At 42.8% G+C, this 17,539-nt stretch overlaps 1 protein-coding gene across 1 annotated transcript in view; it reads left to right on the top strand.

Moving 5' to 3' along the window:
* tmtc1 (transmembrane O-mannosyltransferase targeting cadherins 1) overlaps positions 1-17,539 on the top strand; it is a 138,433-nt gene that overhangs the window by 34,342 nt on the left and 86,552 nt on the right. Inside the window, exons 3-4 of the mRNA XM_034863173.1 lie at positions 10,545-10,618; positions 13,915-14,091. Coding sequence (XP_034719064.1) covers positions 10,545-10,618; positions 13,915-14,091 — 251 coding nt within the window. The remainder of the gene's footprint in view (positions 1-10,544; positions 10,619-13,914; positions 14,092-17,539) is intronic.

Here is a 17,539-nt window from a genome sequence, read left to right as displayed (position 1 = left end):
TTATTATTCCTCTCCCAATTCTCTCGCAATTGGAATGGGCACGCGGGGAGGGCATAGGATGAACGGAGCAGAGGAGTGTGTGCAACACGGAGAAAGAATTGAGTGCAGAAAGAGAGATGCTTGAGACGTGGTAAAGGGCGATGAAAGGAAACAAGAGGCTGGCGAAGAGTGAGGAAGGAAGGCAGCGAGCGAGGAAGAGATGAATGGAGAGCAACAGGGGTAATAGCAGGACGGGTCTCCTGCCAGGGCGCTCCACTGACTCCCTGCACAGAGAGACGCCAAAGCACAAAGGAGGAGGAGAGGAGAGAGCAAAGGGAAGGTTCAGAAGCGAGGGAGAGAGAGAGAGCTGGGAGTGAGGGAAGCAAGAGGACGAGACAGAAAAGAAAGTGAGAGCGTGAATGAGGCAGAAATAAGGTCTCAAAGTCTCCAGGCGGGGGTAGGAGAGAGTTTGATTTCCCTCCACATCTACCAGCGCGCCAATCAAACTGCAAGAATACAGGCAGAAAAACTTGGGATCCGACTGGGAGAGAGGAGGGAGAATTGGCTACTGGCTCTGTGTACACACCCTCAGACGACTCACGCTCACTTTCTGTTTATTAGAATTTCATTAATCCACTTCCTTTGTGTTGTCTTCCAGTCAAAAATTGAAAACATTTTTGTTGAAGCTTTTTAGTCTTTTTTGTCCCTTTTTTGAACACTTTTTTCATGTTTGTCACTTTTTGACACTTTGACGTTTTCAAGACTACGTAACACTGTTATTAACTTTCGTTTTACAGTTATTTTTGGAATCAATCATGTTATTTTGGGTAATTGTAATTGAGTTGTTAAAAAGAACATTGATCAGTCAGTTTGACCCGAGGACAACATGAGGGTTAAGAGTCTATATAGGCATAGTTTTCAGCATTTTTGTCTTAATTATACATTTCTTAGTCTATATCCACAATGTTCCACGATGTCACTCTTTTTGGCCTGGTCCACAGATCTCTGCAGGGTAAATCCAGACAGCTAGCTAGACTATCTGTCCTATCAGAGTTTTCTGTTGACGACCAAAACTACTTTTGAATGTGAATACGTTCCACCAAAGACTATTTGGTCTTGGGCGCTTAGCACCGCCCAAGACATTTAAAGAAATGCTGATAAACCAGAGCACGCTTTCTCCCATCCCAGAATACTGTGTGGACTAGCCAAACCTTCCGCCACAGCGCTGTGGAGGAAGGTCAATCATTGGTTGATCCTTAATTCCTCTACGAGAATAAATGTTACAGTGCAGTAACAGAGACAGACAATTATTTTAATAAAGTCAGCATCAAATAGAAAGGTCTTCAGCGTCACAGCTTGATGTCACCTTTTTCCCTCCCTTCATCATTGTTATGTTCAAAATAGCACCGGGATCAGAGTGTCTCTGGTTTCAGACAGTCTCCACTGTTTTCTTGGATATGGAACGGCCGGTCTGGCAGTTGGTCAATGGGACTCCTTTCATTGAGCTGAAAAGCCTATTCATCTATATCTCCTCTCCTCTCTCTGCTGATAGCATGCTGACCATGTGTGGACACCGTCGGCCATATGTTGGTCTCACACACACACACACACACACACACACACACACACACACACACACACACACACACACTCAAAGCTGTCTTGGGATGAAGCAAAGGGACAGGAGACTTGAGACACAACTCTGACTGTCTGTTTGTAAAAAGCTCCCTCTGTATTTGAGTTTGGGTGTCTTTAAGCGGGCTGTACTTTTACACTTCCTCCCCCTCAGATTCCTGAATAATTATGTAATGGACCCAAATTAGAGAGAGAGAGCGAGAGAGATAGACAAAGACAAAGATGGGTCAGACAAATAGGTACGTTTTTCTCCTCCTCACTTTGTCACACTGCCAGCATCCATATGGACTCATTTATATCTGCTAATAATGAAACAAGCAGCGGAATTACAATTAAAGGGCTATTCCAATAAATATTTTATTGCACTTTTATAAAGTTGGAGAAGTGCAGTCCAATTTGCAATTTACAGAGGCATGCAGAGTAGTACAGTAAATACACTAACATTTTAAAAATTAAAAAATGATAAGTTTTACACATTCTACTTGTGATACAGTAAATGCAAAAATAAGCTGCACACAGCACGATCACAAATGACATTGACGTGAGAATGTTGATAACGCAACAATAAGCTTTGCACATTATGAATAATGATACAAGAATAAGAGCATAGGTAAAAGTACAATGGTCCAAATCTATGCAGCAAAAGCAGAGATTTGGACTTTTTTTTTTTTACTTTTAGTCCCTAGTATGAGTCAAATATGAAAAGAAGTTGATCCTACACTTCCCATGGTGCACCCAACAGCATTGGAGAATCATTCAAGATTCAAAACACCCGGGTAACTGTTTCTCTCCTTGTTTATCCCCTGGTGTACTTCCATCATGCACATATAGATATTATTATTACACTGTTTTAACGCATAAATTGAAGGAAGTGACAGGATTACATTTCACTCCTGGAATTGCACATCATGAGCCCTTCTGGCTCTGGTAATCCATGGTTTCTAGTTGTGGAATGATGAAACTATAGTTTTGGGTACAGGATCTGTAAAGTGTCTATAGATAACTCTTGTTATGATTTGATACTATAAATTAAATTGAATTGAAAATGTCAGAAAATCATTCCTTCTGACTGGTGACATCTTATTCCATTACAACTGTTTTGTATCAGAAACAGGGTTGGTAATGTTGAAAGGCTAGCAATTTGAAAGGGGCATCTCCTCAGGGCTCCTTTTAACCCCTCCCCCTGCCCTCAGGGATTTGCCCACACACAGATTTCTTGAGCATTGCTGCCTTGCTGCTCCAGAGCAGAGCAGAGAGACTATTTGACTTTATTCACCGGTAAACAAACCATTAGTTGAAGGGAGGTCTGCCGAGTCCGCACAGCAATCTAGGTATGGGAGATTTACGTGCCCTGGTTTATTGGCATTCCAATCACAATCGTCTTGAGCGGTGCTGAGTCCCGCATGGAGCCACGGTGCCTCTGCTAAATAGTCTCAGGAAGGAACGTGTGTTCGTTTAAAAGTAGTTTTAGTCGTCAACAGAAAACTCAGATTAGAAAGATAGTCCAGCTAGCTGTCTGGATTTACCCTGGAGAGATCTGAGGAGCAGTTAACTATAGTCCTCAGAAATCCACCGGAGCCGATGCCAACACAAAGAAAGCGGACGGGGACGGACATCAGAAAACGGACAAGAGTGACATCCAGCAGAATTTCCGGCTGAACAATCCTAGAAGTGGAACATTGTGGCTATAGATGAGCAAACCTCTGTTATAATTCCCAATGTTTAAAACAAACATGTCTGCTGTAAGCTGTGCATCGACGACATCCATTGAGCTTTGGCTTGTGCACTGGAGGAGTAGAGCACACGGAGCGGGACAACAAGGCATTTCATTGGGTTTTTTCCAAGCGGACCGCAAGGCAGCGACTGGTTATCTGTTTACTGGAGCTTACTTTTCAACCCTGTTAGTTATTATTCTTTATTATTAGTGTGTGTGTGTGTGTGTGTGTGTCAGACAAGAGACAGTCTTCACACACACACTGATATTTAATTCATGCAGAGAAAGACAAGTCTCCCCTGCTTTCTCTCACCCTCCCTCCCCCCAAACTCGTCCTTTAATCTTGCATCTTTCTACCTCTGTTGATCACTCTTCATCCCTCACTTCCTCCTCTGTTCTCCTCCCTTTCATCTCCAATGTCCCGGCTACTCTAAGTATTTGTGGGTAACTAAGCAATGTGTTCTCAGTACACACACACACACACACACACACACACACACACACACACACACACACACACACGTGTGTCTCACTATCTTTGTGGGGACCAGTCATTGACATAATGCATTCCCTAGCACCTTACCCTAACCTTAACCATCAAACCTAAATGCCTAACCTTAACCCTCACCCTAACCAAAACCTAACTCTAACCCTAATCCTAAAACCAAGTATTATTTCTCAAACAGCCCTTTAAAGTTGTGGGGACCAGCATTTGGTCCCCACAAAGCTGTCAGGACCCCATAAGTATACTGTATTCCCAGTTTTTGGTCCCCACAGATGTAGTTAAACATAGTACACACACACACACACACACACACACACACACACACACACCACTTCCAACTCAACACTCTACCATCTACTAAAGGATGTAAATAATCTCCTTTCATCTCACTGCTTCTAAGCGGTGTGTGTGTGTGTGTGTGTGTGTGTGTGTGAGCGCGCGCGCACCCCTTAAGAAGAGACATATTTTGTATGTTTCACAACACATACTTACAGTACACACACACACACACACACACACACGCGCACACACACATACAGTGCATGTACATACACAAACATCTGATATCACTGTTGTGTGTGTACATATATTTCCTAAATTACAGTCCACCAGGAAATGCTTGCATGTGGATCAGCCTTGTATCTACAACCCAACATTCAGCTAGGAAGGGCCAATAAGGCTTTTTGAGTTGATTCTTAGCAAAAAAAACGTGGGTCTTTCACATGGTCTGCCATGTTGCGCCTCCATCTTTCACACCTCTACGTTTTGCGCTTTTACACCCAAAAGATCACTCGGCGACTACCGGCGGCTGTGGCTCAGTGGTAGAGCGGTTGCCTGCCAATCGGAAGGTTGGTGGTTCGATCCCCACCCCTGCAGTAATTGTCGAAGTGTCCTTGGGCAAGACACTGAACCCCGAGTTGCCCCCGGTGCTGCGCATCGGAGTGTGAATGTGTGTGAGTGTCTATCTGATGAGCATGTGGCACCTTGTACGACAGCCCCGGCCCGGTGTATGAATGTGTGTGAATGGTGAATGTTTCCTGTAGATGTAAAAGCGCTTTGAGCAGTTGTTAAGACTGGAAAAGCGCTATATAAATACAGCACATTTACATTTACATTTAAAAGCCGGTTGGAGATGGAGCATCGCGCCTATTCTCTAGGACAGGGGTTCTCAACCTTTTGCAAGCTGGGCCCCCCCAAAGCTGGTTCATTGCAGTTGGGGCCCTAGTGCCCTATGCCCCCCACACCACAAACAATAGATAGATAGATAGATAGATAGATAGGCTTTTATTTTTAGGCCCACATTATTATTATTAATATTATTATCATCATCAGTAGCGGTAGGTACGCCTATTATCATTACTAGGCTATTTTTATAATTGGCAGTAGTACCAGACTTCTAATGTGAGCTTGCAGATATTATTATTATTAGTAGTAGTATTATTAGTAGTATTATGAGTAGTACTAGGCCTATCATCATTACTAGGCTATTGCTATATATTTATATGAGGTTACATGCTTTATTGTTGTTGTTATTATTGTTATTATTATTATTATCATCATCATCAGTAGGCCGATTATCATTACTAGGCTATTGCTATAATTGGGAATTGGCACCAGACCTCTGATATTAATATATGCTTTATTATTGTTATTATCACTAGGTCTAATAGTTGGCATAATCTGCATTTTTTAAAGAAGCTTGCAGGTTGGTGATATTAATGTGAGACCTGAGCCTGCTTTGCCTTGCAAAGATCCTCAATTCTTGGCTCAATGTTTGACAAACATAGCCTCAAATCATCCTCGATTTGTGCACGATTACGGTATTTAGTTTTGAGTGCAGTCATTTTTGAGAATCCTGCCTCACACAAATATGTTGACGCAAAAGGAAGGAGAATCTTCAAGGCGACGTTACAGAGTTCAGCGTATTCCTGCATCAATGATGCCCAGAATGACGAAAGAGGGCAGGAGCTAAAGAGTTCCTTCAGTCAACTGTCACTCTTCAGCTCAATAAACTGTTCCTGCATATCAATTGATAGCTCGTTTGCTGTGCACACAAACGGATCTCAAACCCACGCAAAAGATCGATAATCCTCTTTAAAGTAGCCTAGGTTGCAAATTGTTTTCTCATTGCTGACAGTTGCTCAGACGCTGAAAATCCGGGGACATTTTCAGCTCAGAAGCGTATTAACCTCCAAAATAAGTAATGTTTTTACTTTTGTAAAACTTAATACGGGGATACAAGACCTAGAGCTGTTCTCCCAAGGCCTGATCCTAGACCCACCCCTGCTGCTACTTCCTACTCCCCTCCACTACACCTCAGAGGGGAATGTTTCAAGATAGAAAGTCCTAATATTTCAAGATAAAAAAATACTAATACTACAAGATAAAAAGTCCTAATATTTCAAGATAGAAAGTCTTAATATTTCAAAATAGAAAGTCCTAATAGTCCTAATATTTCAAGATTGAAAGTCTTAATATTTCAAGATAGAAAGTTTCAATATTTCATAATGTTGTAATGTTTACTGAACTACTGACAGCTTTTGCTTTATTGCTCAAGGCTTGTTTCTGCAACAGCTCCTTGATAATCAGATACAATGAAAACTATTGAGGACATATTTTCCTTTGACATTGATGCAGTATTAAACGAGATCGCTGCAATCGCTAGCAGAGAAACAAGCTGCAGCGTGAGTTAATAGGATAATTGTCCAGCTTGTATTTACGTTCATAAAGTGCTTGTTTTGCTGCTAACAGACTCAGATTAATATTCTAAGTGTCCGACAACATTATGGAAGACATTTCTAAGGACCTTTCTGTTAAAGATTAAGATCCTTTTTAAAACTTAAAAGTCAGCGAAATTGCGTTCACTACACCCACCAGACTCCATGTAAATAATCAGTGATTTTAGCATCGTAACACACGGCTTCTAAAACATCTCTGAGCACCGCTGGCTCCGGCTGCCTTCAGCCTGCGTGTGTAGGGTGTGCGACCATCGGCTACGTTTTGTCAGTATTTTCTTTCTTTCATTCCAATTTCTGGTCTGTCAGTCACAGTGAAAACCTGGGACAGGTCGCCAAAATCGGGGACTGTCCCCGGAAACCAGGGACGTCTGGTCACCCTAGCCTGTACGCGGAGGGGTGTGTGTCTTCTCTCTGCTCTGACTGCAGGCTGTGCCTGCTCTGCAAGGCTACTGCTGACTGTGAGTGCTTTTGGACGGGAGAGGGGCTCACGGCAGCTCCCGTGGTTGAGCACAGTTTTTTTCCCCTCCCATCCTGTAGTCTACTCGCGCCCCCCCGGGAGAGAGTCCGTGGTTGAGAACCACCGGTTGAGAACCACTGCTCTAGGACATGTAACAGAGTCGCCAAGGAAGATAAAAAGATAACTAAAACGACAGAGACTAGCTACAGCTAGAACAGCTGCATGTAACCATGGAGATACTAAGGGATTATTTAGGTTTCATTGATATAATTGCTCATACTGCTCAGAGAAATATATTAAACACACAAACGCCTGTTGCTTCCTTCGCTGTAAACATTGCCTTAGATTATTAATCTTGTGCAATATACTGAATAACGATAGCACTGGTACTTTACTAACATTAGCTTGCCACCTGGGCGTTATAACGCGCTCAGAATGGGAGTTGTGGAAAGTATAATTCAGTTGGTTGTCATATACAATTTTAACACTAGATGGGATAAATTCTTTCATAATGTAGCTTTAACATGTGCAGTGAAAAGACATGCAGCACATTCAGCTCAATGTTTTTGTTAAGGTCTCACAGTACAAATACCATTAAAGCTGCATGCATTGTTGGACGAGCCCTTGCTCCTCTGCCCGTGTCGGGGTTACTTGCGGACGCCGCTCCCTGCGACTTTTGTTCCCCTCTTGCTTTCTTCCACTCATTCCTTTTCTGTACTGGTACTCATTCGTTGGACAATCACTTCAATGGACAATTATTCTCGTGGAGATCTGGATCTAAAGGGACAAACTGGGATGGTTGGGTGGGTTGGGTTGGGGGCTTTCTTTCATGACGCCAAGCAGTTTGAAGTGTACAATAAATTAATAAATGCCTGCATGTGATTAAAAAAACGGAACGCGTTATTCTTGGCCCTTCATCGCATCGCAATTAACACGTTAATGCTGACAGCCCTATTTTATACCGAAGTCTGTGTCTTCCATGATGTGTCACAGCCTTTTGCAATGTACAGTGAGGAAAATCTGTATTTGAACACCCTGCTATTGTGCAAGTTCTCCCACTTAGAAATCATGGAGGGGTCTGAAATTTCAGTTTTTCACCAGCTTGGCACACACTGCAGAAGGGATTTTGGCCCACTCCCCCACACAGATCATCTCTAGATCAGTCAGGTTTCTGGGCTGTCACTGATAAACACAGAGTTTGAGCTCCCTCTAAAGATTCTCTATTGGGTTTAGGTCTGGAGACTGGCTAGGCCACGCCAGAACCTTGATATTCTTCTTACAGAGCCCCACCTTGGTTATTCTGGCTGTGTGCTTCGGGTTATTGTCACGTTGGAAGACCCAGCCTCAACCCATCTTCAATGCTCTAACTGAGGGAAGGAGGTTGTTCCCCAAAATCTTGCAATACATGGCCCCGGTCATCCTCTTCTTAATACTGTGAAGTCGCCCTGTCCCATGTGCAGAAAAACACCTCCAGAGCATGATGCTACCATGATGCTATGATAGCTCCTTCCGTGTAGTTCTTGGCTGATTTCTCACCTTTCTTAGGATCATTGAGACCCCCAGAGGTGAGATCTTACACGAAACCCCAGTCCAGGGGAGATTGACAGTCATGTTTAGCTTCTTCCATTTTCTAATGATTGCTCCAACAGTGGACCTTTTTTCACCAAGCTGCTTGGACATTTCACCGTATCCCTTTTCAGCTTTGTGGAGGTTTACAATTTTGTCTCTAGTGTCTTTGGAAAGCTCTTTGGTCTCGGCCATGTAAGTAGTTGGATTCTTACTGATTGGATGGAGTGAACATGTGTCTTTATGCAGCTAACGACCTCAAACAGGTGCATTTAATTTAGGATAATAAATGGAGTGGAGGTGGACATTTTGAAGGCAGACTAACAGGTCTTTGAGGGTCAGAATTGTAGCTGGTAGACACGTGTTCAAATACTTATTTGCAGCTGTATCATACAAATAAATAGTTGAAAAATCATACATTGTGATTTCTGGATTTTCTTTTGTAGATTATGTCTCTCACAGTGGACATGCACCTATGAGGACAATTTCAGACACCTCAATGATTTCTAAGTGGGAGAACTTGCAAAATAGCAGGGTGTTCAAATACTTATTTTCCTCACTGTATATCTTGCACCAGCTGATATTGCGATTAAGCAATACATTATGCGGTTCCTATTGGCTATGCTACTTTCGGACATTCAATAAGCCTCCCTGGCTTCCCTGCTGCTAACTGGGGACGGCTAACAGGAGCTACATTATGTTAGCACCTGCTAACGGTGGCTAACGTTAACGATTGAGTTTTCCTGGGCGGAGCCTCGCCTCCAACATGGCAAAGAAACTACAGTTAAGCTAAAGATATAACACGCCGATCAACAGAGAGCCAGAGAGTGACCGGGAGAAGCCACTGCTAACTGCTAAGCTAAACTATTGCTTGAGCTGCTGTAATGAAGAAAGTGACCAAATGATTTGTGTCAAGACCCTGTTAGCAACACAGAGGCATAGTCAGCTGTAAATGACGGAAGTTAGGCTTACCGCTGCATGCTAGTACGTCAGCCAAGCAGGTGGTAGGACAACCAAGTCGGTGTGTTTCATTGAAAAAAGCTGCTCTGCATATGCAAAATATATTATGTCCAATTACACGTTCAACAGATTTGGGCATTAAATACCTTGGTAATGAACACTTTTGAGTATTCTAGCCAGGCCTAATATGATCCTGTTGTGGTTTAATATGTCTCGCCTGTTCTTTTATTTCCCCCTCCTTGGGCCATGGCGTGTGTGCGCGTGAATGCGAGCTGCTGAGTTTCTCTTTGCTCTTTTTATTTATTTATTTTATGAGATAACATGAAAGTTCCCCTTCCTCCTCCCTCTCTCCTTGCCATGTCTGTCTCCTGTTCACTGCCCTCCATCCTCATGCCCCTCCTGGCCTGCTCTTTATCAGTGTCTGCTCAAAGTGTTTACTGCTCCCCTGCCAGGCTTTGGCTGACTGCTGCGCCACCACACACCAACTCGACCTGTGGCTCCTACTGTAGATCAACCTTATGGAGAAACACCACAGCATTAAAGAAGATATACAGCACATGCTGTATATCACTCACCAGACAGGAAGCTAACAGTTTTGTCTACTTTCCCCAGTCTGCAATCCATCCTAATGTGTCCCAGTTGCTAAGGCGGCTGGTAGATCAGACCCACATAGCAGGCAGCCAGAGCCAAGCAGCATTTGTCTGTGAACAGATATCTACAAATGTTCTTTCCCAGTTTTGATTGTTCTGCATACTCAACTTCAAAGAAAAACATCAACCTAAACAGTGCACATGCTGACAGTCACCATAGAAAAGCTTAAATACTGATTATTGGCTGTGGTAATGGCACCTGTATGGGCCATAATCACAGTAATTCTGCTGTCAGGTTTTGGTACATCCAGCACTGTTTCCTCACCAGGGCTGTCTGACCCATGAGTAATCTCTATGATCTGTGTGTGTGTGTGTTTGCGCGTTTGCGTGTGTTTTACAGGTGTCTGGTATTGTGGGCAGGGCTGATGTTTTGGCCTGTCTGCTGTTCTTGCTGACGTTCCTCTTCTACATCAGGTAATATGATTCTGCATCAAACACACACACACACACACACACACACGACAATAGACTTTTTATTAACACAGATTTGACTACAAAGGATGGTCTTATAAGATGATGTTCTAGGTAGTTGGGGGGGGGGGGGGGGGGGGGGGGGGAGTCCCTGGGCAACTCACATTTTGATTCTGACGCCAAGGATTCGATTCTAAACCGATTATTTATACTATTTTTTATGTACACTTCATTGCGTTATTTAAAAAGTTATATACAGTGCCTTGCGAAAGTATTCGGCCCCCTTGAACTTTTCAACCTTTTGACACATTTCAGGCTTCAAACATAAAGATATAAAAAAGAAAATTCTTGAAGAAATAGGTAAGATATTTAATGTTAGTTGAAAGAAAATAGTACAAAACCGCACTGGCTGAATCTCTCTGAATTCAAGTGTATCACTGATTCATTTGACTTGAAACAACATGGTTTGGGCCCAACACACAACCCTGACCACACTCTTGACTCTTTCTGTTTCAAATTACTCTTGTTAATACACTCACATTTTTTTCAATTTATTTTTTTATTTTAGACCTTTATTTGTGACATGATAGCTTAGACATGAAAGGGGCAACAGAGGGGTAATGACAAGTACAAAGGGCCGCAGGTGGGATCAAACCTGTGGGTGCAGCGTCCAGGGCTAAGCCTCTGTATATGGGCGTATGCTCTATCTGGTGACCTACCCAGGCCTGTGAAATGTTCTTTTGCCGTTTTATTCTTTTTCTTTTTCCCCGGCCACCGCCTCTGAAACTAAATCTGCTGAAATAGACACTAATAAATAATTAAAGTGTGACAATCATGTTTAATTTATATAAACACAAACACTTAATGTGTCTTAATGCTGTAACACCGTTCGAATGAGACATAAGAATAATGGTAATGGTAGCAGTAATGGACAATTCCTCTTCCACCCTATAGGGGGAGCAAAGAGGAACACTGCTTTGGTGCCTACTGTAAAGGTGGTAGTTGTCAAGCAAGTAGCTAATGCTATTGCTTGGTCTATAACACTCCTAGCTATTTCGTGGTGGGCAACATTAGATTACGAAATCGTTCAACACGCTCAGTCATTTTAAGTATGGTTGTTTTTGATAACTCAGGGCTAACCCACAAATTCATCAGTAATGTTAATTGTATAGATAGAAGACTAATCTAATGGTAGTTTATCTAGCTAGCACACCCCTGTCTGTCTTCCTCGCTCTCCCGGCGCTGCAAGGCTTCAGTTGGGAGGAAAGATAACAACAGCCCCGCAGACACATTCAAAGTCAGCCCTTAACCAGCTGCAGCCATCCCCCATCATTACAGCCCTGGCCCAGGGACACATTCCCCCAAATGGTTTTCCAGAAGCACCTTAGCGCCGACTGAAAGTCCTTTCCCCATGTTTTCTTCAAACTTGTCCCACGCCTGCTTCTTTGCCTCTTTCACGGCAGAGGCTGCAGCCCTTCGGGCCCTTCAGTACCTTGCATAGGCCTCCGGAGTCCTCTGAGATAACATATTCCGGAAAGACTCCTTCAGTCGGACAGCTTCCCTGACCACTGGTGTCAGTGTTTTTGGGTCACCACCCCTTGATGCTCGCACTCTTCAACAATGGGAACTTTGGACATTGTCCACTCAGGTTCAATGCCCCCAGCCTCCACAGGGATGCACGAAAAGCTCCGTCGGAGAAGTGAGTTGAAATTATGTCGAACAGGGGGCCCCTCCAATTGTTACCAATCAACCCATACTACCCGTATGGACTTACCAGGTCTCTCCAGAGTCCTCCTCCACCCCCTGACCCAGCTCACCACCAGATGGTAATCTGTTAACAGCTCCACCCCTCTCTACAAGTGTCCAAAACATATGGCCTTAGATCAGATGAAACAGATATAAAATCCATCATTGACCTTCGGCCTATTGCCCTTCGAGACCAAGTACACTTATGAGCATCCCTATGTTAGAACATAGTGTTTGTTATAGACAATCCATGACTAGCACAGAAGGCTAAAAACAGACAACCACTCTGGTTTAGATCAGGGAGGCCGACCTCCCAATCACGCCTCTCCAAGTATCTCCATCACTACCCAAGTGTGCGTTGAAGTCCCCCAGCAGAACTATGGACTATTGGAACCCCATACAAGACTCCAGTCAAGGTCTCCAAGAAGGCTGAATACTCCAAACATTTGTGTGGTGCAAATGCATAAACAACAGTCAGAGTCCCCCCCCACAACCCGCAGGCGTAGGGAGGCGACCTTCTCGTCCACTGGGGTAAACTCCAATGTAGTGGTGCTCAGTCTGGGGCCTCTGAGTATCCCCCCCCAAGCGTCTCACACCCCGGATAGGAAAAGTGTCCAATCCCTATCCAGTAGTATGTTTCCAGAACCAAGACTGTTTACGTAGTTACTTTTTGAGGGTTGCACTTCAGGCTACGGTGTAGGGTACAGTGAAGGGTCTGCATTTTCATGTACCAACATACATACCCACAGTGTTGATTTAATGCAGAAGCATGAATTGGCTTTTACGGTGCAATTTTTTTCTTGAGTATGAACAGTAATGGGGACAACCTGATCTATTACAGCCTTGCAGTGGTTTTCAGCATGCTTGTTAGACCATTGTTTTTTTGTTTCACCTGTCTTCTTTTTAGCACCAGTAATATTTGTGGTGCCCCAGGGTGCAATTTAAGGACCAGTCTTATTTCCCCTTGGTCATATCATATGTAGACATGCTGTTGTATTTCATTGTTACACGGGTGATAGCCTGTTATTTCTCTCCATAAAACCCAATTGTCCTTCTGATCTATCCTGTCTGGTTAAATTTCGAGCGGATGTAAAAGTTTGGATTTTAGCAAATTTTCTTAAATAAATTGGAAGGACGAGATGGAGTTAGACAATGAGGTTAATAGTTTTAATAGAAGTTACAGCTTCAGTCATGTAATCAAAGAGCTCTCAGACCTCTTTTATCTCTGACAATGGTGTCAATTGGCATTCAACCTAATGTGACTACCTTTGTAGCAGTGATTGTATCTGTGATTAGGTTTCTTGTATTGCACTTATGTTCCTTTGTCTGATCCCTGAATATTAACCTTTCAATGTGACATTTCTTATTTGCAGCCTAGACCAAGATCTTAATTAACTTAATGAAGCAATTCATTTAACTAATTTTATTATCGTACAACATGGCAATTTTAGTAATGAACAGTAAGTGTCTTGTCCTCCTGCCATCCTCTCTCGTTGATGCCTGTTATCATCTGTCATTATAAATCACCGTCTTTCTCTGTCTCTCTGTTTCAGGAGTGTGGGTGTGTGTGTCTCTGAGGACTCTCTGCCCTCCACGGTGTCGGCAGTGTGTCTGCTCGTTAGTTTGTTGCTGGGCACCTGCGCCATGCTGGTCAAGGAGACGGGCATCACCGTGTTCGGAGTGTGCATTCTCTATGACGCCCTGGTGCTGTGCCGCAAGCCTCTCATCCAGTAAGCACACACAGTTTTTAGCTTTGTTCTTTTGTTTTTGTTATTTGGCAACTGGTTCACTGAGCAAGCGCAGTTATTGGCTTTATATCTATATCTATCTATCTATCTCTCTCTCTCTCTCTCTCTCTCTCTATATATATATATATATATATATATATATATATATATATATGCTATCTATATATACTAGTTTATACCTGGGAGCTGCCCACTGCCACCACAGATAATTTGTTTCTGAAACTGTTTTCACAACAGATAGTTGAGATAAGAGCACTTTTTATTGTATATGTGGCGTTGTATTGTGATCCATGTGGTATCCAGTTTTACACTTAAGTTTGGGGTACACAGTACACAAAGGTGTTACCAAGTTGGTCTTAGATTTACAGTCCATAATTTGTCCCTCCTACATGCACCGTTTTGTCTCTTAGTGGCTTTGATAACTCCCTGTATATCATGAATAAAGAAAATCATTTTATCTAGTGAAGAGTAGTCCAGAAATCACAATGTATGATTTTTGAACTTTTTATTTGTACGATACAGATGCAAAGAAGTATTTGAACACCTGTCTATCAGCTGGAATTCTGACCCCCTAAGACCTGTTGGTCTGGCTTCAAAATGTCCCCCTCCACCCCATTTATTATCCTAAATTAGATGCACCTGTTTGAGGTCGTTATCTGCATAAAGACACCTGTCCACCCCATACAATCAGTAAGAATTAGAAGAACTAGAATAGAAGAACTACTAACATGGCCAAGACTAAAGAGCTGTCCAAAGACACTAGAGACAACACTGTACACCTCCACAAGGCTGGAAAGGGCTACGGGGAAATTGCCAAGCAGCTTGGTGACAAAAGGTCCACTGTTGGAGCAATCATTAGAAAATGGAAGAAGCTAAACATGACTGTTAATCTACCTCGGACTGGGGCTCCATGCAAGATCTCACCTCGTGGGGTCTCAATGATCCTAAGAAAGGTGAAAAATCAGCCCAGAACTACACAGGAGGAGCTAATCAATGACCTGAAAAGAGCTGGGCTCACCGTATCCAAGGTTACTGTTGGTAACACACTAAGACGTCATGGTTTGAAATCATGCATGGCACGGAAGGTTCCCCTGCCTAAACCAGTACATGTCAAGGCCTGTCTTAAGTTTGCCAATGACAATTTGGATGATCCAGAGGAGTCATGAGAGAAAGTCATGTGGTCAGATGAGACCAAAATAGAACTTTTTGGTCATAATTCCACTAACCGTGTTCGGAGTGTGCGTTCTCTATGACGCCCTAGTGCTGTGCCGTAAGCCTCTCATCCAGTAAGCACACACAGTTTTTAGCTTTGTTCTTTTGTTTTTGTTATTTGGCGACTGGTTCCCTGAGCAAGCGCAGTTATTGGCTTTATATCTTTATATCTATATCTATATCTATATCTATTTATATATATATATATATATATATGCTATCTATATATACTAGTGTATAACTGGGAGCTGCCCACTGCCACCACAGATAATTTGTTTCTGAAACTGTTTTCGCAACAGATAGTTGAGATAAGAGGACTTTTTATTGTATATGTGGAGTTGTAATGTGATCCATGTGGTATCCAGTTTTACACTTAAGTTTGGGATACACAGTACACAGAGGTGTTACCAAGTTGGTCTTAGATTTACAGTCCATAATTTGTCCCTCCTACATGCACCGTTTTGTCTCTTAGTGGCTTTGATAACTCCCTGTAAATCATGAATAAAGAAAATCATTTTATCTAGTGAAGAGTACCAATACACAGTATTAAACAAGCCCCGGGCAAAAACTGTAGTATTTACAGTGAGGAAAATAAGTATTTGAACACCCTGCTATTTTGCAAGTTCTCCCACTTAGAAATCATGGAGGGGTCTGAAAGTGTCATCGTAGGTGCATGTCAACTGTGAGAGACATAATCTAAAAAAACAAATCCAGAAATCACAATGCATGGTTTTTGAACTTTTTATTTGTACGATACAGATGCAAAGAAGTATTTGAACACCTGTCTATCAGCTGGAATTCTACACTAACCGTGTTTGGAGGAAGAAGAATGATGAGTACCATCCCACTGACACCATCCCTACTGTGAAGCATGGGGGGGTAGCCTCAAGCTTTGGGGGTGTTTTTCTGCACATGGGACAGGGCGACTGCACTGTATTAAGGAGAGGCTGACCGGGGCCATGTAATGCGAGATTTTGGGGAACAACCTCCTTCCCTCAGGAAGAGCATTGAAGATGGGTTGAGGCTGGGTCTTCCAACATGACAATGACCCGAAGCACACAGCCAGGATAACCAAGGAGTGGCTCTGTAAGAAGCATATCAAGGTTCTGGCATGGCCTAGCCAGTCTCCAGACCTAAACCCAATAGAGAACCTTTGGAGGGAGCTCAAACCTTGTGTTTCTCAGCAACAGCCCAGAAACCTGACTGATCTAGAGAAGATCTGTGTGGAGCAGTGGGCCAAAATCCCTTCTGCAATGTGTACAAACCGGGTGATAAACTACAGGAAACGTTTGACCTCTGTAATTGCAAACAAAGGTTACTTTACCAAATATTAACATTGATTTTCTCAGGTGATCAAATACTTATTTGCAGCTGTATCATACAAATAAATAGTTAAAAAAATCATACATTGTGATATCTGGATTTTTTTTATTTTTTAGATTATGTCTTTCAAAGTGGACATGCACCTATGATGACAATTTCAGACCCCACCATGATTTCTAAGTGGGATAAATAGCAGGGTGTTCAAATACTTATTTTCCTCACTGTATCATGACGCTTCAGCCTCTCCTCTGATCTGTGTCTGGCCTGAGATGTAACACACGCATGCACACGCATGCACACACACACACACAGACACACACACACACACACACACACACACACACACACACACACAGTCCCTGTCGGTTGATGTTCAAGTCCTGACATTTTGGAAACCCAACCAGTTCAGGAAACTTACATCAATCAAAAAAGAGGTATGCTTTGGAAAAAGGTCAGCAGTGATGTATAGACTATGTAAATCTATGTAAATAAGCAATAACATGAAAACACACATCAATGCGGGTCTTTAGTGCTGCACTTTAAACAAATGGAACTCTCCATATTCAACCGGAATGTTTTGTGTTAGCCATATCATTGTGTCCACATGTTGCTGTTAGGCTAATAAATAGCTTCCCTCTGTCGGCAGAGTGGGGAGTGAGGAGCGTGTGTGTGTGTTTCTTTGTGTTTGTCTTTGTGTTTGTCTTTGTGTCTTTGTTTGTGTCTGTGTTTGTGTTTGTGTTTGTGTGTGTGTGTGCAGGGCTCGACAGTAACGGCCTTGGCAACGGATTCATGGCCTCTGGTTGGCAACCACCTCTTAAATATATATATATATATACAGTGGGTACGGAAAGTATTCAGACCCCTTTAAATTTTTCACTCTTTGTTTCATTGCAGC

Source organism: Etheostoma cragini, chromosome 23 (assembly GCF_013103735.1).
Source record: "Etheostoma cragini isolate CJK2018 chromosome 23, CSU_Ecrag_1.0, whole genome shotgun sequence".
NCBI classification, from domain to species: Eukaryota; Metazoa; Chordata; class Actinopteri; order Perciformes; family Percidae; genus Etheostoma; species Etheostoma cragini.
This window is presented reverse-complemented; position numbering and strand designations above follow the sequence as displayed.